Source organism: Oncorhynchus gorbuscha, linkage group LG16, assembly GCF_021184085.1.
Source record: "Oncorhynchus gorbuscha isolate QuinsamMale2020 ecotype Even-year linkage group LG16, OgorEven_v1.0, whole genome shotgun sequence".
Lineage (NCBI taxonomy): Eukaryota > Metazoa > Chordata > Actinopteri > Salmoniformes > Salmonidae > Oncorhynchus > Oncorhynchus gorbuscha.
Window position 1 is genome coordinate 58,800,719 of NC_060188.1, and position 25,830 is coordinate 58,826,548.

General features: G+C 42.2%; 1 protein-coding gene across 1 annotated transcript; it reads left to right on the plus strand.

The window, feature by feature from the left end:
• LOC123999522 (3-methyl-2-oxobutanoate dehydrogenase [lipoamide] kinase, mitochondrial-like) lies at positions 1-25,734 on the plus strand. Its single transcript, XM_046305396.1, has 11 exons — positions 1-406; positions 5,833-5,901; positions 6,298-6,408; positions 7,004-7,051; positions 10,304-10,423; positions 10,659-10,757; positions 12,783-12,856; positions 17,424-17,552; positions 18,542-18,631; positions 23,764-23,919; positions 24,160-25,734. The coding sequence occupies exons 1-11, from the start codon at positions 155-157 to the stop codon at positions 24,302-24,304; spliced, it is 1,293 nt and encodes a 430-aa protein (XP_046161352.1). The 5' UTR covers positions 1-154; the 3' UTR covers positions 24,305-25,734.
• Positions 25,735-25,830: the final 96 nt, after the last annotated feature.

Here is a 25,830-nt window from a genome sequence, read left to right on the forward strand (position 1 = left end):
GTTGCAGACTGGTCAATCTCTTTATAAAGTGACCTTTCCGTACTCTTCATGAGTTTGACTGTATCAGATACGTGCCTTTTTGCACGATCACAAGGGTCGTCCATCAAATAATTTGAACAACCTCAGAACAGGATTTTCCTGTTCGTGTAAATATATGTCCAAAATGCGTCGTAGAGTGACAGGTACTGCTTTCGAGATGCTGGGCTGTGGTTCTACTATCACGAGCCCGAGGTTGGGCAAGCTTTTGCTTGCCCCCATCACGAAAACAATCACCCCCATCTCAACAGACAGCAAATTATTTCGTTCTACATCTTCAATACAGGGACATACAGAACTGGCACGAGAGAGGTCAAAAACCGTCACGTCGTTTTACAACCAGTCTGCAATCGATGCCTCGGCAGAAAAGGTAAGGAAATTCTGTTCCTCTGACTTGCCCTTTTGACCAGTAAGCCTCAGCACTGTCCTTAGCAGCTAGCTAGGTATTACTGTAGTGAGCTATCTAACGTTAGCGGGTTAGAACGGATGGTTAACTAGCTAATGCAGCTGACATCTTCGGTAAAAATGTTTGTACACATTGGTGCGTTGCCTTGGGCCCCAAGAAGTAAGCAACTGTAACCACCATGTGAAAGATTATGACCATGTGAAAAAACATTTGTCAAACCCTGGTAAAATTGGTTCGAGATTCGACAGATATTTGGACCTTCAAACTTTCATAGCTCGCGAAAAATTTGAGCTACATGAGCTACATACAGTGACTTTAGAAAGTATTCTCATCCCTTGACTTTCTCCAAATTTTGTTACAGCCTAAAAATTTAAACGATTTAAAATTATCACCTGCCAACACACAATACCCCATTATGTCAAAGTGGAATTTGTTTTTATACATTTGTACAAATTCAAAATGAAAATCTGAACTGTTTTGAGTCAAGTATTCAACCCCTTTGTTATGGTAAGCATAAATTCAGGAGTAAACATTTGCTTCACAAGTTGCATGGACTCAGCCTGTATGTTTAACATGAATTTTGAATGGCTAACTCCCCTCTGTACCCCACACATACAATTAACTGTCAGGTCCCTCTGCCCAGTTGTGAATTCCAAACAGATTCAACCACCAAGACAAGGGAGATTGTCCAAGGCCTTGGAAAGAAGGGAACCTATTGGTAGATGGGTCAAATAAAATTGCAGACATTGTATATCCCTTTTGAGCCCGGGGAAGTTATTAATAACACTTTGGATAGTGTATCCATACACCCACTTACTACAAAGATACAGGCTTCCTTCTATACCTAGTTGCCGGATAGGAAGGAAACCACCCAGGGATTTCACCATGAGGACAATGGTGACTTTTAAAACAATTAGAGTTTTTAACGGGGCGGCAGCATAGCCTTGTGGTTGGAGCACAGCATTGAGATTGCCTGCAACAAGCTCAGTCCGATGATGCTGTGACACACCGCCCAGACCATGACGGACCCTCCACCTCCAAATCGATCCCGCTCCAGAGTATAGGCCTCGGTGTAACGCTCATTCCTTCGACGATAAACACGAATCTAACCATCACCCCTGGTGAGACAAAACTGTTACTCTTTAGTGAAGAGCACTTTTTGCCAGTCCTGTCTGGTTGCAGCTGATGTCTGGTTGAGGATCTGCCTTACTACCGGCTGTTAGTGTCTTAACGACCACTCCACATGTGCTTGTTCATTAGTTGTTTATGGTTCATTGAACAAGCATGGGAAACGTGTTTAAACTATTTACAATGAAGATCTGTGAAGTTGATTGAATTTTTACAATTATCTTTGAAAGACAAGGCCCTGAAAAGGGACATTTTCTTTTTTGCTGATTTTACATGTCTAATGATCTGCATGTAATTGTGGCAGTAAGGTGATAACACTGCATGAAATCTTCAGTAAACAGACCCACACGGACTCCCTCCCACACTCTCTCGGTCTCACTCGCTCTCATAAACACACACCACTCTCTCTCCCACAAACACATACACACTGCTTCCCACTTAAAAAATGTTAGGCACCAAACAAAATGTATTGAGCACCAGAGTGATTTTTCATATACACTGAACAAAAATAAACTCTACATGCAGCAATTTCAAAGATTTTAGTTAGTTCACATAAGGACATCAGTCAATTGAAATAAATGAATTGGGCCCTGATCTATGGATTTCACATGACTGGGAATACAGATATGCATTGGTTGTTTACTGATACCTTTTTATAAAGAAAAAAAGTTTGGCCTGTGGATTATATAATTAAGCAGTATCTGGTGTGACCACATTTGCCTCATGCAACGTGACACATCTTGTTGTCATAGAGTTGATCAGACTGTTGATTGTGGCCTGTGTAATGTTGTCCTGCTCCTTTTCAATTGCTGTGTGAAGTGACTGGGTATTGTCAGGAACTGGCACACTGTTCTACACGTCGATCCAGAACAGCCTCCTAAACATGCTCATTGAGTGACATGTCTGCTGAGTATGCAGGCCATGGAAGAACTGGGATATTTTCAGCTTCTGGTAATTGTGTACATATCCTTACTACATGGGGCCGTGCATTATCATGATGAAACGTGAGGTGAGGATGACAGATGAATGGCACGGCAATGGGCCTCAGGATCTCGTCACGGTATCTTTATCCTTTGAAATTACTATTGATAAAATGCAGTTGTTGGTTGTTCATTGTTTATGCCTGCCCATATCATAACCCCACAGCCACCATCGGGCACTCTGTTCATAACGTTGACATCAGCAAACCGTTTGCCCAGACATGGTCTGCTGTTGTGAGGCCAGTCGGACATACTGCCAAATTCTCCAAATGATGTTGGTGGCTTATGGTTGAGGAATGAACATTAATTTTACTGGCAACAGCTCTGGTGGGCATTCCTGCAGTCAGCATGCCAATTGCATGCTCCCTCAACTTGAGACATGGGTGGCATTGTGTGAGAAAACAGCACATTTTGGTGAAAAGGAGAAATGGTCACTAACAGGGATGTAAAAAATATTGTGCACAATTTGAGTCATAAATAAGCTTTTTGTGCGTATGGAACATTTTCTGGGATCTTTTATTTCAGCTCATGAAACATGCGACCAACACTTTACACGTTGCAGTTTTAATTAAGTGTATTTTAAAATGGACTTTCCTTATGGACTGTAAGTCAGTAGTCTTTCTTGCGGTTTTATGGTCTGTGTTTAAAAAAAAAAATAGAATCAAAGGTTGTGCCGTATGCATCTTTGGTAAGGAATAATGAACAGTATAAATAAGGTTGCAATTAAGTGGTTGAAGAGCTATTGACATTTGAATAATCCCAGGCTGCCTACACTTTGCCATGTGAATATGACACTGGTTGGAATTATTAAAATAAGACCTGTGCAATGTTGTACCCCATTCTTCATTCATAGATAGCTACATACCTCGGGTTATTATGATTATGGATAATCCAGAAATAATCATGAATAATGATGAGGGAGAGTTAGACACACAAATATCATACCAAGAATGTTAACCTTTTTTGTTATTGTAATGGTGAGAGGTTAGCATGTCTTGGGGGTATGCTATTTGTGCTTCTAACATTCTCACTCATCATTATTCACTATTCATTCATGGCAATGTACAAAAGTTATGTAATTTCTTAACAGTTCACCCAATATGGATGAAAATTACAGCTTTAATTTGAGGTTAGTCTGCACTTTAACTTCATAGTCATTGTTTGATTTCAAATCCAAACTTTTAGAGTATAGAGCCAAAATAAGGAAAAATGCTTCACTGTCACAATAATTACGGCGGGCACTGATTCATATCATAGACCTAATAGTACTGTAGAGCATTTTTTCACTTGCACACAATATAGCTGAATTGCCCTGTCCTGCCCTAGGGAACCACTGCCCTGCCTCGCCCCCAAAACACCCCCAGTCAGCTTTAGGAACTTAATGAAAACATTGATTATTAGTTTCTGTTGTGCTAGGCCAAGACCAGAGTGACAACCAACAGTACTGCAGACCCCCAGGGATAGGCCTGAGCTAGGGATTGCCTAAATGGCAATCCCTGTTTTCAATAGACTCCTTTTTTCGTACAGTATTGCATAAGGCATCCAGACCTTATGAAAGTTGCACAGTATACCCTTAATCTTGTAGTAAATTAAATCTAGTGATTAGAGTGCGACTGATTTTTCAACGCCGATACCAATTATTGGAGGACCAAAAGAAAGCAGCTACCGATTTTTGTGTGTAATGACACAATGGTGGCATTTTTTGAAGTTTTACTTTCATGCCTTATTGCATGTTTTGGAATATTTGTATTCTGTACAGGCTTCCTTTTCACTCTGTCGGTTAGGTTAGTATTGTGGCGTAACTACAGTGTTGTTCCATCCTCTGTTTTCTCACAGCCATTTAAACTCTAAAACAGTTAAAAAGTCACCATTGGCCTTATGATGAAATCCCTGAGTGGTTTCCTTACTGTCTGGCGACTGAGTTAGGAAGGACGCCTGTATCTTTATAGTGACTGGGTGTATCGATACACCATCCAAAGTGTATTTTATAACTTCACCATGCTCAAAGGGATATTCAATGTCTACCAATAGGTGCCCTTTGTGAGGCATTGGAAAACCTCCCTGGTCTTTGTGGTTGAATCTGTTTGAAATTCACTGCTCAACCTTATGTATGTTGGGGTACAGAGATGAGGTACTCATTCAATAATCATGTTAAACACTATTGCACACAGAGCACCTTTTTGTTAGTCACATTTTCACTCCTGAACTTATTTAGGCTTGCCATAACAAAGGGGTTGATTAAGGCATTTCAGCTTTTCTTTTTAATTTGTAAAAATGTCTAAAAACATAATCCCACTTTGACATTGTGGGGTATTGTGTGTAGGTCACTGACACATTCTCAATTGAATACATTTTATATTCAGGCTCTTAACGCAACAAAATGTGGAAATAGTCTAGGGGTGTGAATACTTTCAGAAGGCACTAAATGCTAACAAGTGGAAGCAAATATAAAGAAATTGCAAGGACAGACATGTCACACCCTAGCTCATAAAGTTGTACAAAAGTTATCTCAAAAGTTTTGCTGCACACAAAACATACTAGACAGCTGGGATTTTGTTCCAGGAGGGGATTGATTCAAGTTAAGCAAACAGAGAATTTCAATTTTAACTTGATCACCTCTTGCACTGCACAACAGTGGATTGTCAGGTTGTGGAAGCTTCTTTTTACTCTGTGGGTATTTTATCATTAAAAACAAAAACATACCATGTGACTGGCTCAATCCGCTGCTTTGGAGAAAGGTTTCATAATGAAAAAATAATGCAACAGGCGAGATGAATACCTTGATCAGCTTTATCTATTAAAGGGATACTTGGGGATTTTGGCAATGGCCCTTCATCTACTTCCCCAGAGTCCGATGAACTTGTGCATACCACTTTCAGTTTCTGCGTGCAGTTTGAAGGAAGTTGCTAACTAGCGCAATTGCTAGTGCAATGACAGTCTATGGGTATCTGCTAGCTAGCATGCTAGTAGATATCCATAGATTTTCAGTCATAACGCTAGTTAGCATTGGCTCACGAAACTACCTCCAACTTCCTTAAATGGTATCCACGAGTTCATCTGACTCTGGGGAAGTAGATAAAGGGCCTCATTGCCAAAGTTCAACTATCCCTTTTACCTAGTGCACAAGTTGACTGCAGGTATTTATTGAGTTCTTGTGTCCGTAATCCGTATCATGAATTCACACTACATTGTTGTTTGCTTATGTCCATTGTATCTAATATTGTAGGTCTGGTTTAGTGGATTTCCTCCAACTGTTTTTCTCCTCTCTCTCGCTCTCCCCAGGCCTTGGTCCGACTGACACCAACCACCCTGCTCTATGCTGGGAAGTCTCCGGATGGAAACCACATCCTGGTAACTGACCACTCCTCTGTCCAGTCTTTGGACAGTATTGTTGGTTACTTCTCATCATAATAGGCCTTAGACACGCTTTGTCTGTGGGATTGATGACTGCCTTGAAGTTGACTTGATAAGTGATAAGTGATGCATCTTATCTATATTTTAGTGTTCCTTAAACAAATATTGGACCAATATTTAACTTAATTTTTCTCCCCTATGCTGATTTAGGAATGTCATCTCGGGTGTTTACGTGTAGCACTCTGATATAATTTTACTATACTACAGTATACGACTCTAAATAACCTGGGTCATAACTTTTTTGTTGTTGTGCCTAGTCATTGATCACTTTGCCTTGCGCTGTATTGTCTGTGGTGTGTATGTGTCTCACCCTTCCACCCTGTCTGTTTGTAGAGTAGTGCCAAGTACCTGCACAAGGAGTTGCCTGTGCGCATCGCCCACCGTATCAAGGGCTTCCGCAGCCTTCCCTTCATCATTGGCTGCAACCCCACCATCCTGCAAGTGGTGAGTCCCTTCTTTGTCAACATGTCTGGTTTACCTTTCTGGTAGTGTAACGGCCCCTTTGTGACTTGCGGGACAAGCCTCTCATTCCAATCAATGTGCTCGTCTGGGAGAGGAGGTCATGTGCTCAACAGGTGTCTGAAACATAATTGAGTCATTGTCACTGTATCAAAATAGACTAACCTTGAACAGCTGCATCACATAGCTTCCTAAATTCGTGAGAAGGGCTTCTTTACACTGTAACAAACAAAGCCACATCACTCTATGCCTACAGAACTATAATCAATTCGATAAAGTAATGTCCATCAGCATACCCAATTTCTGCCTGAGTGTGGAAAGTTCTTCTCCTGTAGAGTTGAAAAGATAAGAAGGGGAAATATTACTCATTCACTCAAACAACTATTCAGGATTTGAGTCATATTGGAAGACCTAGGCTATAATCTCATAAACATCCTCTGTTTTTGGAATGAAGGCCAGGAGACATGTACGCCCATGGGATTTGTTGTGGCCCACTTAGGGAGGCAGAGGAGGTTCCTCTTAACTCAGTGTGCTCAGAGGGAATTCTAATCAACTCCCACTCTCTCTTTTCCTCCTGCAGCATGAGCTCTACATTCGAGCCTACCATGTGTTGAGTGATTTCCCAGTGGTGAGTAGTCAAGTGGCCACACTGAGGAGTAGGTTGTGTTGACCCTCAGGTCTTCCATATTTATCTCTGGAGCTGGAGAGACTGGCCTGACACCTCCAGACTGACTAATGTATTTGTTTGTGGAGTGGGCACTGGGTGCTCTGCGATATATGTATGTGTATGTATATGTGTGTATATATACATAAATATGTATATATACATGTGTGTGTATGACGACTTCAAATGAAATCCCAAGTTCAAGAACATTAGGAAAGATAAATATTTCACCTACTGTATTAGTTTGACTGGAAGTAACAAATCCAGCTGAGATGATACAACCAGTTTTATAAACGGTATACAGAGGATAGCTATTGCATGCATGCATACAGTGACTTCGGGAAGTATTCAGACACCTTGACTTTTTCCAACTTTTACATGACTATATATATATATTTTTTTTTTATCAGCAATCTACACACTACCACAATTACAAAGTGAAAAAAATATTCAGACCCTTTTATGAGACTCGAAATTGAGCTCCGGTGCATCCTGTTTCCATTGATCATCCTTGATGTTTCTACAACTTGATGGGAGTCTGGTCAATTCAATTGAATGGACATGATTTGGGAAGGTGCACACCTGTCTATATAAGGTCCCACCGTTGACAGTGCATGCCAGAGCAAAAACCAAGCCATGAGGTCGAAGGAATTGTCCTTAGAGCTCCGAGACAGCATTGTGTCGAGGCACAGATCTGGAGAAGGGTACCAGAACACTTCAGCAGCATTTAAGGTCCCCAAGAACAGGTCTCTATTCTTAAATGGAAGAAGTTTGGAACCTACAAGACTCTTCCTAGAGCTGGCCTCCCAGCCAAACTGAGCAGTGCCTTAGTAAGGGAGGTGACCAAGAACCTGATGGTAACTCTGAAAGAGCTTCAGAGTTCCTGTGTGGAGATGGGAGAACCTTCCAGAAAGACTACCATCTCTGCAGGACTCCACCAATTAGGCCTTTATGGTAGTGGCCAGACGGAATCAAATCAAATTTATTTATATAGCCCTTCGAATCAAATCAAATTTATTTATATAGCTCCTTAGGAAGAAACTTAGTAGGCATCAGTTGATATAACAGAACATCAAATGTGTTCTGACCAGCATGGTCGACAGAAACCCAGCCTCAAAACTCATCAAGGTAGTCCTGGGGCATGGTCCTAGGGCTCAATGCAGGTTGTTTTTCAGAACATGGCCAGGGACCAGCATGGGAGGCAAAAATGAACTGAGCAAAGTCACAGAGAGTCCTTGATGAAAAAAGGCACTGCTCCAGAGCAGAAACAAGATTTTCTGGTCTGGTGTAACCAAGATTGAACTCTTTGGCCTGAAGACATCACGGGGGAAGGTTCACCTTCCAACAGGACAGCAAAGTACCCTTGAAAAACCTGCACACAGCCAAGACTGGGGGAAGGTTCACCTTCCAACAGGACAGCGACCCTAAGCACACAGCCAAGACGACACAGGAGTGGCTTCGGGACAAGTCTCAATGTCCTTGAGTTGCCCAGCCAGAGCCCAGTCTTGAACCCAATCGAACAGCTCTGTAGAGACTTGAAAATAGCTGCTGGAATGCTCCCCAACCAATCTATCAGAGCTTGACAGAATCTGCAGAGAAGAATGGGACAAACTCTCCAAATACTGGTGTGCCAAGCTTGTAGCGTCATACCCAAGAAGACTCTGCCATAATCACTGCCAAAGGTGCTTCAACAAAGTACTGCGAACAGGCTCTGAGTACTTATGTAAATGTGATGTTTCCGTTTATTTGTAATACATTTGCAAAAATTTCTGAAACTGTTTTTTCTTCTCATTATGGGGTATTGTGTGTAGATTGCGAAACAAAACCATTTAATCAATTTTAGAATAAGGCTGTAACGTAGTAAAATGTGGAACAATACGTTAATTACACTTTGGATGGTGTATCGATACACCCAGTCTCCATAAAGATACAGGTGTCCTTCCTAACGCCGTTGCCGGAGAGGAAAGAAATCACACAGTAATTTCACCTTGAAACAGTTGAAGTTAAATTGCTGTGATGGGCTAAAACTGAGGATGGATCCACAACTTGTGGTTATGCAGGTGGCGTTTAATTGTAGTTTGAGACTTTTGACACCTAAACCCAACTAAAGTCTACAATTCTCCAACTGTGATCCTTGGAGATTTTTGGGCCACTTGAACCATCCTCACTGTGCGTGGGGTCAATATAGACACACGTCCTCTTCAGGCCGATTTGTTAACCTCTCCAGTTGCTTTAAACTTCTTAATTATTGCCCTGATAGGGGAAATGGGCATTTCAATCGTTGAGCTATTTTCTTATAGCCATTTCCTGATTTGTGCAGCTCCACAACCTTTTGTCGCATATCATTACTGTATCTTGTCTTTCCAATTAGTAATGGATGACTGAGAACTTGGCCTGTTACCTCATATGGTAAGTCATTGCTTACCACTTACGTGGTCCTAATCACTCAGCTTAACTTAAAATGGGAATATACTTCAGTAAGAATTTCTTAGCGTGCCAATAATTGACACCCATGTTTGAGGAATAATTTGTTACACTTTTTTTCCATTCACTTTACTTAAATTAAAGTTTTTTTTTTGTGTGAATATTTTAAAAGACCAAGAGGATAAACACTGGGAGACAAATTCACCTTTCAGCAGGACCATAACCTAAAAGACCAGGCCAAATGTGTATATATACTGGAGTGGCTTACAAAGATGACGTTGAATGTTTGAGTGGCCTAGTTACAGTTTTGACTTAAATCGGCTTAAATCTATGGCAAGACTTAAATGTCTAGCAATGATCAACCAACTAGTCAGAGCCTGAGAATTTTTCTAAAGCATAATGGGCGAATGTTGCACAATCCAGTTGTGGAAAGCTTTTAGACTTACCCAGAAAGACTCACAGCTGTCATTGCTGCCAAAGGTGATTATAACATGTATTGACTCGGGGTTGTGAATAGTTAGGTAAATTATATTGTTCCGTTTTCATTTTCAATACATAAAAAAAACTCATTATTTGATGTGTGTAGAGGGGTGAATACTTTCTGAGGGCTGTGTGTGTGTGTGTGTGTGTGGATAAACAGTTGATTTCAAGCCACTTCTGCAAGTATATTTTATTCTAGTGGAGAAATTGACTAATTCACCTGACTGGAATAAGAATGGAATTCATCCCAGCTCTGAATTTGAATAATGGTCAAATTCAAATGGATTTCACTCTGCATCATCTGTTTGTCAGATCAAGGACCAGGAGATGGACGCTCGATACAGTAAGCTGGTGCAGCAGCTCCTGGATGACCACAAGGATGTGGTCACTCTGCTGGCTGAAGGCTTCAGGGAGTGTCGGCGGCACATCCAGGTATTGGCCATAAGCATATAATTTCAGCTGATTCAAGTCATTGACTTTCCACTTTGACAGCTGTTTTATCATCTTGTTGCTGCCAGTCATATGGAATACAACTTGAGGTTGTAGATCTTTATTTAAATTGGTTATAAGTTGGTTGTTGGAACTCTTTGTTTTGTAATGTTACTGTAGGATTTACAGAATGGTGTAATGTATTCCTGGCCATGAGTGTTTTGTTTTGATGATCCAGGATGAGACCCTGGTCCGTAACTTTCTGGACACCACCCTCACCTCCCGTCTGGGCATCCGGATGTTAGCCACACACCACCTTGCCCTGCATGAAGAAAATGTATGTCTCCTATCAACCTTCTAGTCATCAATTGCTAACAGAAAAAAAGGAACACGCATGGGGTTATTACAGGGCAGTATTATAAATTGAAGAGGCGAGGCATCCTTAGATAACTCATTTATTTTCACACTAAATGTGCCCCTCAGAACATGAACCCAACATTTCAGCCTTGCAAACACTTTTAGTTTAGATTATAAGCATTACAATAAACATCTGATTAATTTATTTGTGCAGTATCTCCAAATACATCTATAGATACTCTAGCATACACTAAAATGTGAATACTAGCCCAAGAGTGCAGTGAAATGCGGTGTCACTGCCGATTGACAGATTCTAGATTATGCACCACTCATGCGAGCTAAAAGAAAAAAAAACATGTCAGATGGACAAAGCCATTAATATTGATGCAGTCTGCTGGCCCCATGAATTTTACTAGAGCCAATTTTGTATCCTTATTAACCCCTGATGTGCTTTATGCAACCAAAGAACAGGGCCCGGTTCCCCAAAATAATTGTTAGAACCTTCGTAGGAGGATTGTTAAATCTGAGCTCCTTCCCAAAACCATCGTTCACTTGAGAACGCTCGTAATCAAACGCCTGCCTCAGGCCACTCGTAGAACAGCTAAGTGCTTCATTAGATGGCCCCCCCCCCCCTCGTCACTCTATAGACATCGCATGGTTTTATCAGTCTTTGACTGTCGATAACTTCAGAACAAAGTTGCCAATCTCTTTGCAATTGATACGAAGAAGCAATGTATAAAAATATGCTTTAAATGAATACAGAGATGACTGCAATAAAATATAGGTACATGTTAATCATATTGAAATGCATTTCATGTTCAATCTAGTTCTATTTTGCTACTTGTAGGCTACCGTCTGTAATTTGTGTCTATATTACATGATGTGTAATCAATTGGGCGCAATGATGCGCGAAGTCTGGGATTTAGTGCATTATTGTTATTATTGGGTAAGCATTAGAATAAGCTGCCTCAATATTTGCAGCTGTAGGTGGTAATACAGCTCTAGGACAGGGATCAACTAGATTCAGCCACAGGTAGATTTTTTTTTTTAATGGTGTGGTCGCGGGGGCTAAAAATAATTACAAATCATTTGTGGACTGAAAATTGATTGCAAGAAGCCCAAACAGATATAACATTTGACTAAAACATCATTTCAAATTGTGGGAATACTTTGGAACAGATTTCCTAAATGCATTTGCCGATTTTATATTCTAGTGTTTTTAGTTATGGCCAATGGTGCAGCGGTCTAAGGCACTGCATCTCAGTGCCTAGGTGTCACTACAGGCCCTGGTTTGATTCCAGGCTGTATCACAACTGGCCGTGATTGGGAGTACCATAGGGCGGTGCACAATTGGCCCAGTGTTGTCCGGGGTAGGCCGTCCATTGTCAATAGGAATTTGTACTTAACCAACTTGCCTAGTTTATAAAATGATCACCCAAAATAATGTTAAGGTACGATTTGAATGGAGAAAGCTGATCCAAGAGCAGCACACCCTTTTGATTCTGTCAGTATCGACACGTGCGCCAACGACGCACTTAACACCATGCAGAGAGAACGGTCGTTTTGGGAAATGCATGTTACATCTTCTGCCGTTGTAGGAAAGATGCATCTTTAAAACACTCGTAAGCCTAAGTTCCAGTGTGAGTGGGCCTCAGAATAATTTCGTCTGACTCAGTTATAGCATCTATATCACGTTTCGGTGGTCAGGAAATGATGAAGCATGTTTGCCAGGTCTAGAGACTGTTAGTTAGCCGCTAGTACCTGATACCTCGCCGAGCGTTATGGTTTTGTTGCCCAACAACACTTAACTCACTATTTTATCAAATCCTTTGACTACTGGTTTCTTTCTGAAACATTTTGAGATTACTTGCCCCATTTAGTACATGTAGTAAATTCTGACTAAGATTACATTGACTCTTAAGAAATTGGGCAAACTATCCTATGTTTTGCATGTCAATAATAAAGCTTTTGCTTCTCCTCTTATACCTTTCATCCCTCTATGCAGCCTGATTTTGTGGGCATCATCTGCAGGCGACTCTCCCCCAAAAAGATCATTGAGAAATGGGTTGATTTTGCAAGGTAAGTGGTGGCTCCGTTACCTTATATATTGTAGGTTTAGAATCTCACTACTTCTGTATTAGACCACAGGTCACGCTCTGCCTTCTATTTGCCCCTACTTTTCTGTGATAAGATGATATAGCTCATGTACAGACTTGTCACAGGGCCTGCCATTGTGAACTGTATATGGGCCTTTGTTCCACCTTATCCAATTGTTAATGGATAACAATGTAAAAATTCAAACAACTATTCAGACCATTTCAAAATGTAGGTAACCTCAATAAGATTTAGTACAGACCAGGCCTGACACAATGTAGAAATAGTAGCCTACTTTGACGACAATTCTGTGAATGAAACAACTATTTGGATAGAATATAAATTTAAAAAAACATCTGTTCAGAGACAAGACTTGTAGTACAAATTCATGTTTCACACTCACTTTAGTGTTTGCATTTAGCCTACAACATGTCATGGAACTTCTGGAAGCACGGCCCCATCTTGCAAGTGGCACAACACGTAGCGCACCCAAAGGAGGTTTCTACACATCTCCCACACACACCCTCTCTTGTGCCCTTCAAACTTAACCTGCTTTCAAATGAGTTACAACTCTGTCCGCACACCCAGGTGCCACACTCTTGGATCCCCTCTTCCTGCCACTGTAGCCATATCACGAATTGGCTGTTTTCAAACTGCATTCTGAATGCCTTCATGGACCAGCGCCTGCGGTTTCTAGGAGTGGTCCTTTGTGTGGGGGACACTGCAATGTACACATTTAGGATGGCAATGTTGAACATCCTCCAAAACACATACTTCTACCAATTTCTGCCTGTGCATCCAACAATGTAATCAGCTCTAATGTTCAATCCCACCCATTTTCTTGTAATCTATTACAAGCTCTGTAACCGAAGGTCCTGACCTCTTAAAAACAACTCCAAAGCCACTGTCACTTTAGGCCCAAGCTATGTGCTACAAGGGTGAATGGTGGGACTTAGGGCAGGCACACGCCATTGAAACGTAGGCTCCCCTCTCGGGTATGCTCTCCCTCTGCTTCGTCCACTCCGTCCACTATTTTCTTCCTCTTTTCTCCTCTCCATCTCTATCCCTCCAGTCCTCTAACTCCTATTCCTCTCTGCATTTTGCTGCTGGGCCCTGACACATCACTTCTTTTTCACTGACGGAGTAACAACATAGGATACCATTGTAGTCAGGAACATAATGTCTCTCTCATCCTTCCTCTCTCTTTCTCAACCATACACATACTATATTCCTAATAAATTGTGTGATAGTTACGCCTCCAATTCCTTTCTTGCTTTCTTTCCCTTTCTCTTCCTAAAATTGTTTTTTAAATTTTTTATATCAACTCTTGCCTGACACACTAACTACAGAGTTCGCCAATGTTGGCTGATTAGTTACGAAGCTGGGACAGTTTCCAAATCAATTTCAGTGGTAGAAACGGGACAAAAAAAGCAACTTGTTACCTGGCTATGTAAACGAATATCCAACTCGTGAGCTTCACTGCGCATCCATCTATACTGAACAAAAATATAAAAGCAACATGTCAAGTGTTGATCCCATGTTTCATGAGCTGAAATAAGAGCCCGGAAATGTTCCATATGCACAAAAAGCTTCTCTCAAACTTTGTGCACAATTTTGTTTACACATGGTTAGTAAACCCCACCTCTTTAAGGAATACCTAGGATAGGATAAAGTAATCCTTCTCACCCCCCCTTAAAATATGTAGATGCACTATTGTAAAGTGGCTGTTCCACTGGATGTCATAAGGTGAATGCACCAATTTGTAAGTCGCTCTGGATAAGAGCGTCTGCTAAATGACTTAAATGTAATGTAAATGTAAATGACATTGAACACTTTATTACTAAAGTGTGTAAGTGTATCAAACAAAAGAAACCCAGTGTAATAACTAGGGCCCCGATGCAACGTACAAGCTACAGCTCCTTTCGAGATTATTGCAATTGACTGTGCATTTGGAGAAAAGCAGAGGGGGGGCTACGAGTATATTTTAGTTAGTTTAGATACCTACAAAATTTGCACAAGCCTACCCCACTAGAAATAAGTCAGAACTGCAGTAAAAAAATTACGATTTTTTTTTTTTCTCACAAAGTTTGGCCTTGTCAAAGATTCATGATGATCAGAGAAGAGAGTTTGAAAATTAGTTATTTAGAGTCTTGCAGGACTGTAAGGGAAATAGCCAATTCCAGAATCTCTCCATATCATCCACAGGGGAATCCGGTAGAGAGATTTAACCGTACACTATTATCAATGTTGCCCACACTAGATAAAGAGAAAAAGGCCAACTGGGGTGATTATCTGAATAACGTCATTCATGCATATAACTGTACCACCAGTGATGCTACTGGGTTCTCACCATATTTCCTGCTATTTGGAAGTGTAACAATACAGAGGCGGATGCAAGATGCAAGCAACGATGGTTTAATGAATACAATTTACAGCAGCAACAGGACAGACAGACTGTACTCAGACGGAATCCGACCCAGGGACTAGGGCGCATCCTCCAGTGATAGCGTGCTGAGAAATCCAGGGGAGTGTGTCCGGATGGGAAGGAAGGAGCACAGCAGATAATCCACACAAGGGCGGCGAGAGATGAGCACTGACACAAGACACAACCTCAGAGAAGTAACAACACAACCTCAGGGAAGTAACAACGATCTGACAACAAGAAACACTGGTTACAGAACATATAAAGGGAAGATAAGTGGTTCCAGCTGGCACAGACAATCAGGCCGAGATTGGGAACCACTCCCACACAAACACGAGAGAGAGGGAGAGAGAGAGAGAGTGGATTCATGAACCGTGACAGGAAGGGCTTCACTGCTACCTGTTGAACTCATCTTTGGGTTACAGATAAAGGAACAGGAGAAATCATACCAGGATTATGCTAAGAAGTGGTCGCAACAGATGGCGGAAGCCTATGACATCGCCATTAGAAAAATGGAGTAATCAACAGCAAAGTGAAAAGCCTACTACGATCAGAAGAAAATGAGGTCTGGTCTCAGGGGATCGTGCACTGGTGAGGAACATGTCAGAACGTGGTTGGCTGGGAAAGCTAAGATCACACTGAGAGGACCCAAATACATGTGGTGGTAACCAGGAAAGGTGATGGTAGCCCTGTCTATGAGGTCAAACCCGCGAGGGGTAGAGGCAGGGCCCGGGTTCTGCATCACAATATGCTCATGTCATGTAATTCCCTACCATTGAGGAACCTGTTGAAACACCCAGTAGAGAGGTCTGTGGAGAAGGGAACCACCCCTTCTCCACAAGGGGAAGCAGAAAAATGGGGAGCGCGCTGAGTCTGAGCGCTCAGATGAGGATTCTTATCCAGTTTTCATCAATGGGTCACATAGGGATGAAGAGAGCAGACAGAGTAGCACACAGCTAGTATCAGATAATGGGGAGGAACGGGGTCAGACTGATAAACTTCACTGTGAAGGAGTGCCAACCAGTCTTCAGAGAGAGGAAGGAGAGAACGGGGGTAAATATGGAAACAGCCTAAGGCTCAGCCTCAGCCTGAGCCTAAGGCTCAGACTCAATCATCTCATGAGGGCAAGGGCACTGCGTTCATCCACCTCTGGCCTGCTCGCCTCCCTACCACTGAGGAAGTACAGCTCCCGCTCAGCCCAGTCAAAACTGTTCGCTGCCCTGGCCCCCCAATGGTGGAACAAACTCCCTCACGACGCCAGGACAGCGGAGTCAATCACCACCTTCCGGAGACACCTGAAACCCCACCTCTTTAAGGAATACCTAGGATAGGATAAGTAATCCCTCTCCCCCCCCCCCCCCCCCTTAAGATTTAGATGCACTATTGTAAAGTGACTGTTCCACTGGATGTCATAAGGTGAATGCACCAATTTGTAAGTCGCTCTGGATAAGAGCGTCTGCTAAATGACTTAAATGTAATGTTAAATGTAAACATTTTCCTGACAGGTGTGGCATATCAAGAAGCTGATTGAACAGCATGATCATTACACAGGTGCACCTTGTTCTGGGGACAACAAGGTCACTAAAATGTGCAGTTTTGTCACAACGCCACAGATGTCTCAAGTTTTGAGGGAGAGTGCAATTGACATGCTGACTGCAGGAATGTCCACCAGAGCTGTTGCCAGAGAATTGAATGTTAATTTCTCTACCATAAGTCACCTCCAATAGGCTACCTGGCTTACTCCACTGGCTCTGTATTAAGGTATTAAGTTCATAGTCATAACCACAGTTTTGTGTGGCACAATGCAACCTACACAATATGTAGCATAACCACTCACACAGACGAGCACAAGCCTCTGTGCATTTGTTGTCCCAGTTCAGCCCCTCTAGGGATGTGCAGCTTTCTCGCTCTCTCAGCCCTCACTTAACCTCCTTCCAGTTGATTGAGATGTTTTATTTAATCCATTTTAGAATAAAGCTGTAATGTGGAAAAAGTGAAGTGGTCTGAATAAATGCACTGTATCTGTACTGTACTGTAACAGTACTGTACTGTATCAGTTCAGTACAGTACTGCACTGTATCAGTACACAATTGTAAGTGTGTGTGTGTGCACCCTCCATGTCTTCTGCAGGCGTCTGTGTGAGCACCAGTACGGTAACTCCCCGCGGGTGCGTATCAACGGCCATGTGGCGGCCCGCTTCCCCTTCATCCCCCTGCCCCTAGACTACATCCTGCCTGAGCTGCTGAAGAACGCCATGAGGTACCAGAACACTTCACTAATCCTTTTAACTTTCTGACAACTCACACACCCCTGAAACAACATGCCTTTTCCCTTTGACTACTTATCTAACAGGAAATCAGAATCCACGGTAGCCATTGTAAGATTATACATAACTAAATCTCTAGCTAGACAACCTATTTTCTTCAAAGTATTTAGCTGTGTGCTACTGCTCTTAGTGGTGACATGTTGCCCTGGCACTTATGAGAGGATTGCTAAGGTGTGTGTGTTCAATAAGATAATCAGCCTTTCAGTCCAATGTATCTTCTGTTCTTGGAGCTCTGTCTCAGATGTCACAATTAGCAGACAGACCATTCACTGACTCATGTTCCTCCTTCCTACAAGGCAGTGTATTTAGGGTGTGTCATCTACCAGTGAGTCAAACTCATTCCATGGAAGGCTGAGTGCGAGTTTTTGCTCTACCCTTGTACTTGATTGATGAAATAAGGTCACTCATTAGTAAGGAACTCCGCTCACCTGGTTGTCTAGGTCTTAATTGAAAGGATAAACCTGCAGACACTCGGTGCTACATGGAATGAGTTTGACACGCCTGCTCTAAACATGGAATGAGTTTGACACGCCTGCTCTAAACATGGAATGAGTTTGACACGCCTGCTCTAAACATGGAATGAGTTTGACACGCCTGCTCTAAACATGGAATGAGTTTGAAGGAATGAGTTTGACACGCCTGCTCTAAACATGGAATGAGTTTGACACGCCTGCTCTAAACATGGAATGAGTTTGACACGCCTGCTCTAAACATGGAATGAGTTTGACACGCCTGCTCTAAACATGGAATGAGTTTGACACGCCTGCTCTAAACATGGAATGAGTTTGACACCCCTGCTCTAAACATGGAATGAGTTTGACACGCCTGCTCTAAACAATCCTGCATTGGGTTACATTGAAGGACTCCACAGGATAATGTCCTCACAGCCTGCCCTTGACCTCTTCTCAACTTGTTCCCACAGGGCCACCATGGAAAGCCATCTCGACACACCTTACAACTTGCCTGATGTCATAGTCACCATTGCTAACAACGACGTGGACTTTGTCATCAGGTGAGTGGGTTACCTTCGGCACCTTGATTATCTTTACTTCGATCTACTCAAGACTCCTTTAACAAGGTTAAAAAGAATTACGCAGTTTCTAGCTAATTTGTTCTGGGATATATATTTTTTAAATTTTTTATTTTACTAGGCAAGTCAGTTAAGAACAAATTCTTATTTTCAATGACTGCCTAGGAACAGTGGGTTAACTGTCTGTTCAGGGGCAGAATGACAGATTTGTACCTTGTCAGCTTGGGGATTCGAACTTGCAAACCTTTCGGTTACTAGTCCAACGCTCTAACCACTAGGCTACCCTGCAGAGTTATTTTACTTGAAATGCACAAGGTCCCCTACTCCGACAACTAATCCACACCTAAAACGGTCAACCGACGCGTTTGCAGTTCTCTCCTCCCAGGCTTTTTCTTCTTTGGACTTTATATGGCGATTGGCATCTAACTTTCATAGGTGTATTACCACGACTGACTGGCCGACCTCAGTTCATATTTCAATCACCCATGTGGGTAATACCAAGGAGGAGATGACACGTGGGTATCTGCTTCTATAAACCAAAGAGATGGCTGAGGCAGGACTTGCACCGTGTTCAGCATCACAAATGGAACTGACTCCTATTTTAGCGCTTGGCAACGCAGACGCTTGTTGGAACACACGTGTGGGTGCAATGATTGAATAACATGCATGTGTACATTTTTTTTTGCAGCGAACACAACACATTAAACATGTTAGGAGTCCCAGACTCTGGGTTTAGCTGTTTGAATGGGAAACCTGACGCCTCAGGGTGAGTTTCCTTTAAGCTGCAGGCTTATCATGCCCAGTGTGGTCGCCATGGAAACAGCAGTTCAGGACCACAAGGAACGCACCGTCAGCAGACTTGCTCACATGCAGTATTTTTAAGAATAGTAAATCAATGTTGACACTGAACAAATCTACTGATACTAAATTGTTTTACCAGCACAGATTGCAGAACAGGTCAGTGTATTAAGTGCTTTTGTACTCCAGTCATTCCCAAATGCATTTACATAGTGCATTTGTAAAGTATTCAGACCCCTTGACTTCTTCCACATTTGTTTACATTACAGCTGACACACAATACCCCATAAGGACCAAGTAAAAACAGTTTTTTTTAGAAATGTTTTCCAATGTATACAAAATAAGAAATTGAAACATCACATTTACCATTGTATTCAGACCATTTACTCAGTACTTTGTTGAAGCACCTTTGGCAGTGACTACAGCCTCAGGTCTTCTTGGATATGACACTACAAGTTTGGCACACCTGTATTTGGGGAGTTTTTCCCATTCTGGATGGGGAGCGTCCGCTGCACAGCTATTCAAGTCTCTCCAGAGATGTTCGATTGGGTCCGGGCTCTGGCTGGACCACTCCACTCAATTCAGAGACTTGTCCAAAACCACTCCTGCATTGTCTTGGCTGTGTGCTTATGGCCATTGTCCTATTGGATGGTGAACCTTCGCCTCAGTTGAGTTTCAGTTCGCTCTGGAGCAGGTTTTCATCGAGGATCGCTCTGTACTTTGCTCCGTTCATCTTTCCCTCGATCCTGACTAGTCTCCCAGTCTCTGCCGCTGAAAAACATCCCCACAGCATGATGCTGCCACCATCATGCTTCACTGTAGGGATGGTGCCAGCTTTCCTCCAGACATGACACTTGGTATTCAGACCAAAGGGTTCAAAAATCAGACCAGAATTTTGTTTCTCAATGTCAGTCCTTTAGCCCCAGACCATTATTTTTCCTCCACCAAACATTACAGTTGGCACTATGCATTGGGGCAGGTAGCGTTCTCCTGGCATTCGCCAAATGCAGATTCGTCCAGGAAACTGCCAGATGGTGAAGTGCGATTCATCCCTCTAGAAAACATGTTTCCACTGCTCCAGAATCAAATGGCGGAGAGCTTTACACCACTCCTGCCACCGCTTGGTATTGCAAATGGTGATCTTAGGCTTGTGTGTGGCTACTCGGCCATGGAAACCAATTTCATGAAGCTTCTGACAAACAGTCCCTTGTGCTGACATTGCTTCGAGGTATTTTGGAACTCTGTAGTGAGTGTTGCAACCTGAGGACAGACGATAGTTACGCGTTGCACGCTTCAGCACTCAGTGGTCTTGTTCTGTGGGCTTGTTTGGCCTACCACTTTGCGGCTGAGCCGTTGTTGCACCTAGACGTTGCCACTTAACAATAACAGCACTTAAAGTTGACCGGGGCAGGGCAGCAATTTGACAAACTGACTTGTTGTAAAGGTGGCATCCTATGACTGTGCCACTTTGAAAGTCAATGAGCTCTGCAGTCAGGCTATTCTTTTGCCATTGTTTGTTTATGGCGATTGCATGGCTGTGTGCTCAATTTGATACACCAGTCAGCAGCGGTTGTGGCTGAAATAGTCAAATCCACTCATTTGAAGGGGTGTCCACACACAGGTCAGTGTGTGTAAAATGTCAGAATAATAGTGAAGGGATAGATTTATTTCAGCTTTCTTTTAATCACATTCCCAGTGGGTCAGAAGTTTACATGCACTCAATGAGTATTTGGTAGCATTGCCTTTTAAATTGTTTAACTTGGGTCAAGTGTTTTGGGTAGCCTTCCACAAGCTTCACACAATAAGTTGGGTGAATTTTGGCCCATTCCTCCTGACAGAGCTGGTGTAACTGTCGGGTTTGTAGGCCTCCTTGCTCAAACACGCTTTATCAGTTCTGCCCACAAATGTTCTATAGGATTGAGGTCATGGCTTTGTGATTCCCACTGCAATACCTTGACTTTGTTTCCGTAAGCCATTTTGCCACAACTTTGGAAGTATGCTTGGGGTCATTGTCCATTTGGAAGACCCATTTGCGACCAAGCTTTAATTTCGTGACTCTTGATGTTACATTAATATATGCACATAATTTTCTTTCATGTGAAGTGCACCAGTCCCTCCTGCAGCAAAGCTCCCCACAACATGATGCTGCCACCCCCGTACTTCACGGTTGGGATGGTGTTCTTTGGCTTGCAAGCCTCTCCCTTTTTCCTCCAAACATAACAATGGTCATTATGGCCAAACAGTTCTATTTTTGTTTCCTCAGACCAGAGAACAGGTCTCAAAGTACGGTCTTTGTCCCCATTTGCAGTTGCAAACTGTAGTCTTATCTTTTTTTATGGCGATTTTGGAGTGGCTTCTACCTTGCTCAGCGGCCTTTCAGGTTGTCGATATCGGACTTGTTTTACTGTGGATATAGATACTTTTGTACCTGTTCCCTCCAGCATCTTCACAAGATCCTTTGCTGCTTTTCTGAGAGATTGCTTTGCACTTTTCACATCAAAGTACATTGATTTCTAGGAGACAGAACGCGTCTCCTTCCTGAGCGGTATGACAGCTGCGTGGTCCCGTGTTTATACTTGTGTACTGTTGTTTGTCCAGATGAACGTGGCACCATCAGGCATTTGGAAATTGCTCCCAAGGATGAACCAGACATTTGGAGGTCTATAAAAAAAAATCTGAGGTCTTGGCTGATTTAATTTGATTTTCCCATTATGTCAAGTAGAGACACTGAGTTCAAGGTAGGCCTTGAAAATACATCCACAGGTACACCTCCAAGCTTCTAAAGCCATGACATTTTCCAAGCTGTTTAAAGGCACAGTCAACTTAGTATGTAAACTGACCCACTGGAATTGTGAGTGAAATAATCTGTCTTTAAACAATTGTTTGTAAAATGACTTGTTTCATACACAAAGTAGATGTCCTAACTGACTTTCCAAAACTATAGGTAACAGGAAATTTGTGGAGTGGTTAAAAAATGAGTTTTAATGACTCCAACCTAAAGTGGATTTAAACTTCTGACTTCAACCATACATGCATGCAATGTGCTGCTTGTATTTGGCTGCTTTGAAAGTGAACCGGTTGCTTGTGACCAGGGGTGTATTCATTCTGCCCATTTCTGAGAGAAATATATTAAAAAAATAACTCTTAAGTTGTGTTCATAAATTCGCTCTGGGTGTTCCTGAATTCAGAGCTTTGCCAGGTTGTCCGTTCAGAATTCAGAGCTTTTCGCTCTCGGCGCGTTCAGTGCACACACTAGTTGATCTGACAGGAGTAGGTTTGATCCAAACGTTCTGACCTCAAAACTGCAGTCAAGCACCCAAGCTAAGTGGCTAAAGTTGACTATCTTGCTAGCTACTTCCATACACAAATGAGAGAACACCTCATTGACCATTTTACTCGCTCTAGCAGAGCTGGTTGAAGTGGTTTCATGTAGTCTGGTGACTGCTGCTGGCAACAATTGTAATGACTTTTTTTTTTTTTTTTTTTTTTGCCAACTTTCGCTGACACTGGTCTTATTCAGTGGTTGTTGCGCTTCGGGATCAGTTATTCTGGGCTCTGCCACACTCGGATCAGAGTGCTCTGGAATCGGAGCAAATAGCCAGAGTGATTTTATGAAAGCACCCTTAAACGGAAGCTACGAAACCGAAACAACTGGGATAAACTGAATTTGTCTAACTTGTTTGCAGGCAAGAGTGTACAAGGTGATATTGAATGTGTCACTGTCAACTTGATTACATTTTTTTTTAAATCCTGCACCTACATTGTAAACTTTGATTCATAGGCTTGGTTGTAGCAACCTCGTGATGGGTATAGGGAAAATTTAGAGTATGTAGTAGCACTGTCATTGAACTGGGTGAATGGAATATGAATAACACTTATCCAGTGTGCTGTAATAGAAAATAAGGCCATGCTCATAGTCTTAAACGTCATTGACCGCCACTGGTGGCCATATAGGGGAATAAGAAATTTAAGGATGGTACCGGCATTTGACAAAGAAGTCTTGATGTGGGCTAGTGTTAGGTTTAAGTGACTTGAGTTTGCCAAGCACAGGGATGAAAATAATTGGAATCGCCAGAAATGTAATCTTATAGAATATACTGTAAGCATCTTCCCTCTCTTTCTTTGGTTTCAGTTGTCTTAATTCAAACAAATGTTTAGTATTGTACTGTGGCAGGTATTTTATTTTTAATACCAGTCCCTGTCCTGGCAGGAGACCTTTTGGTAGGCTGTCATTGTAAATAAGAATTTGTTAACATGAATACTACACCTTTTTTATTTCTCTTGTGTAACCCTGGGGTATCCTCCATGTTGGTCAGGATCTCAGACCGTGGTGGCGGCATCCCCCACAGCATCCTGGACAAGGTGACGGACTACCATTACAGCACAGCTGAAGAGAGCTACCAAGACCCTCGCATGAACAACCTTTTCAACACCTTGACCAACAGTGGGCCTCAGTCCGGCCCAATGCACGGGTGAGTTAGACGGGCCTTATACAATTTCAGTATGAAAACATTTGAAATACTTAATTTGTGCAAAAATCTTATGACTGTGAGCATAATGTTTACGTCTGCATTTAGCAGCCCCAAATTATTTCTACATTTGCTTTCTCTGGAAGGTGGTCCTCGCATGTTGCAATGCAAAATCTATCAATTTGTTAATGAGTGCCAGTTTACAAACCATATTATTAACGAATGAGAAACTGTGCCCGTCAGGTTTGGCTTTGGGCTGCCCACCTCCCGGGCATACGCTGAGTACCTGGGCGGTTCCCTGTCCATCCAGTCCATGCAGGGCATCGGGACCGACGTCTATCTGCGCCTGCGTCACATCGACGGCAAGGGAGAAAGCTTCCGCGTCTGAGACCACTTGCAGGGAGCACAGATATAGTTCCACCAAGGGGCTCAACCATTTCAGTGTAAGCCAGGGCTAGGCTGATATAGTTGACCAGTTGTCTCTTCACAAACTGGCCTCTTAAAGTTTCCTATTTTTTCCACAACTTTAAATGGCTGCCCAGTTGCCGCTTTCACCTCCTTTTTGTTTTGCGTTTCCCTCTGTCACCGCTCTTCAGCGTTGAGCGTTTTTGAACTCTTGAGCATACAGGTCATAAGCAGAGTGTGTTTAGTGTTGATGTTAGTTTGGTAGAAAGGAAACAAATCTGCCTTAAAGTTAATTTGGTCTGCCTTTACGTTACTTGTGTTGCATAGCTTCTGCAAATATAAAAAGACTAAAGAACAGAAGGGAGAGGTCTCTTTACACACTCCAGTGGCTACTACCTGAGCTTGGATGACGCTGCCCTTAAATGACTTCTTTTGAATCGCCTGTGGAGGACACCACGGAGGATATTGCCAAAACACCTGTCAAAACACACTGCCAAAACAATGCTTGTGATTAAATTTGAAGAAAACGAGCAGAAGGAACTGTTGCGTGAACTCTTGTTTCAGCGCCATTTTTGTCAAGCTCTTAAGCAAGGCCATGTGCAGAGATGTTCAGTTGCCTTACTGTGTGCAATGCTGGTCCTTACAAAAACATGCTAATGTAACTTGATCAATTTCATCTTTGTAATGCAATTTCACACACCACGTTAGTAAATCTAATAATACATTTTGGGGGGGGGGGGTGGAAATGCCCATCACTTGCTGTGTCATTATAATATCTGAACTATAATTTGTTTTTTGCTTTCAATACACTGGAAGAAGTATTGTTTATTCAAGTTTCCAAAATGTCTATTTGAGGTTGCTAATTTCCTTTTGTTTTGAAGTAGGCTTGGCGTCGAAGGCATTTTTTACTGAACACATTCCGAGGAAGGTTAAGTTTTCATACTTTTGAAACCGTATTTTCAGTATGGTGGACGTTCAAGGTGCATGATGAATTATCAGAATATAGAACTGTAGGTATGTGGGTCTGGCTTGCTGGGAATTTGCTTGTAAATCCTTCAGTGTATTCAAATCAGTGAGGACCATTTGCAACGTTTCACCTCGATGAATGTACCTCTGGTTATTAATAATGTTCCCTGTGATTTAAACATTTTGGGATGGGGCTAGGTTGAGAAGAATTAGTATCTTTCCAGCATGAGAATTCCTGTTGGATAGACTGCAGTGACTTCATGAAGTATGTGCCCTGTCTAAATCTTCCCCCTGCTGGAAAAAGTGATGAAGCCTGACACAAAAAACAGCATAATAGTTTGAGTTATGACTTGTATACAGAACAAAAATATGAATGCAACATGTGAAGTGTTGATTTCATGAGCTGAAATAAAATATTCCAAAGATTTTCCAAAAGCTTCTTCCAAATGTTGTGCACAGATTTGTTTACATCCCTGTTGGTGCGCATTTCTCCTTTCCCAAAAGAATCCATCCAGTGTGGCATATTGAAAAGCATGAACATAA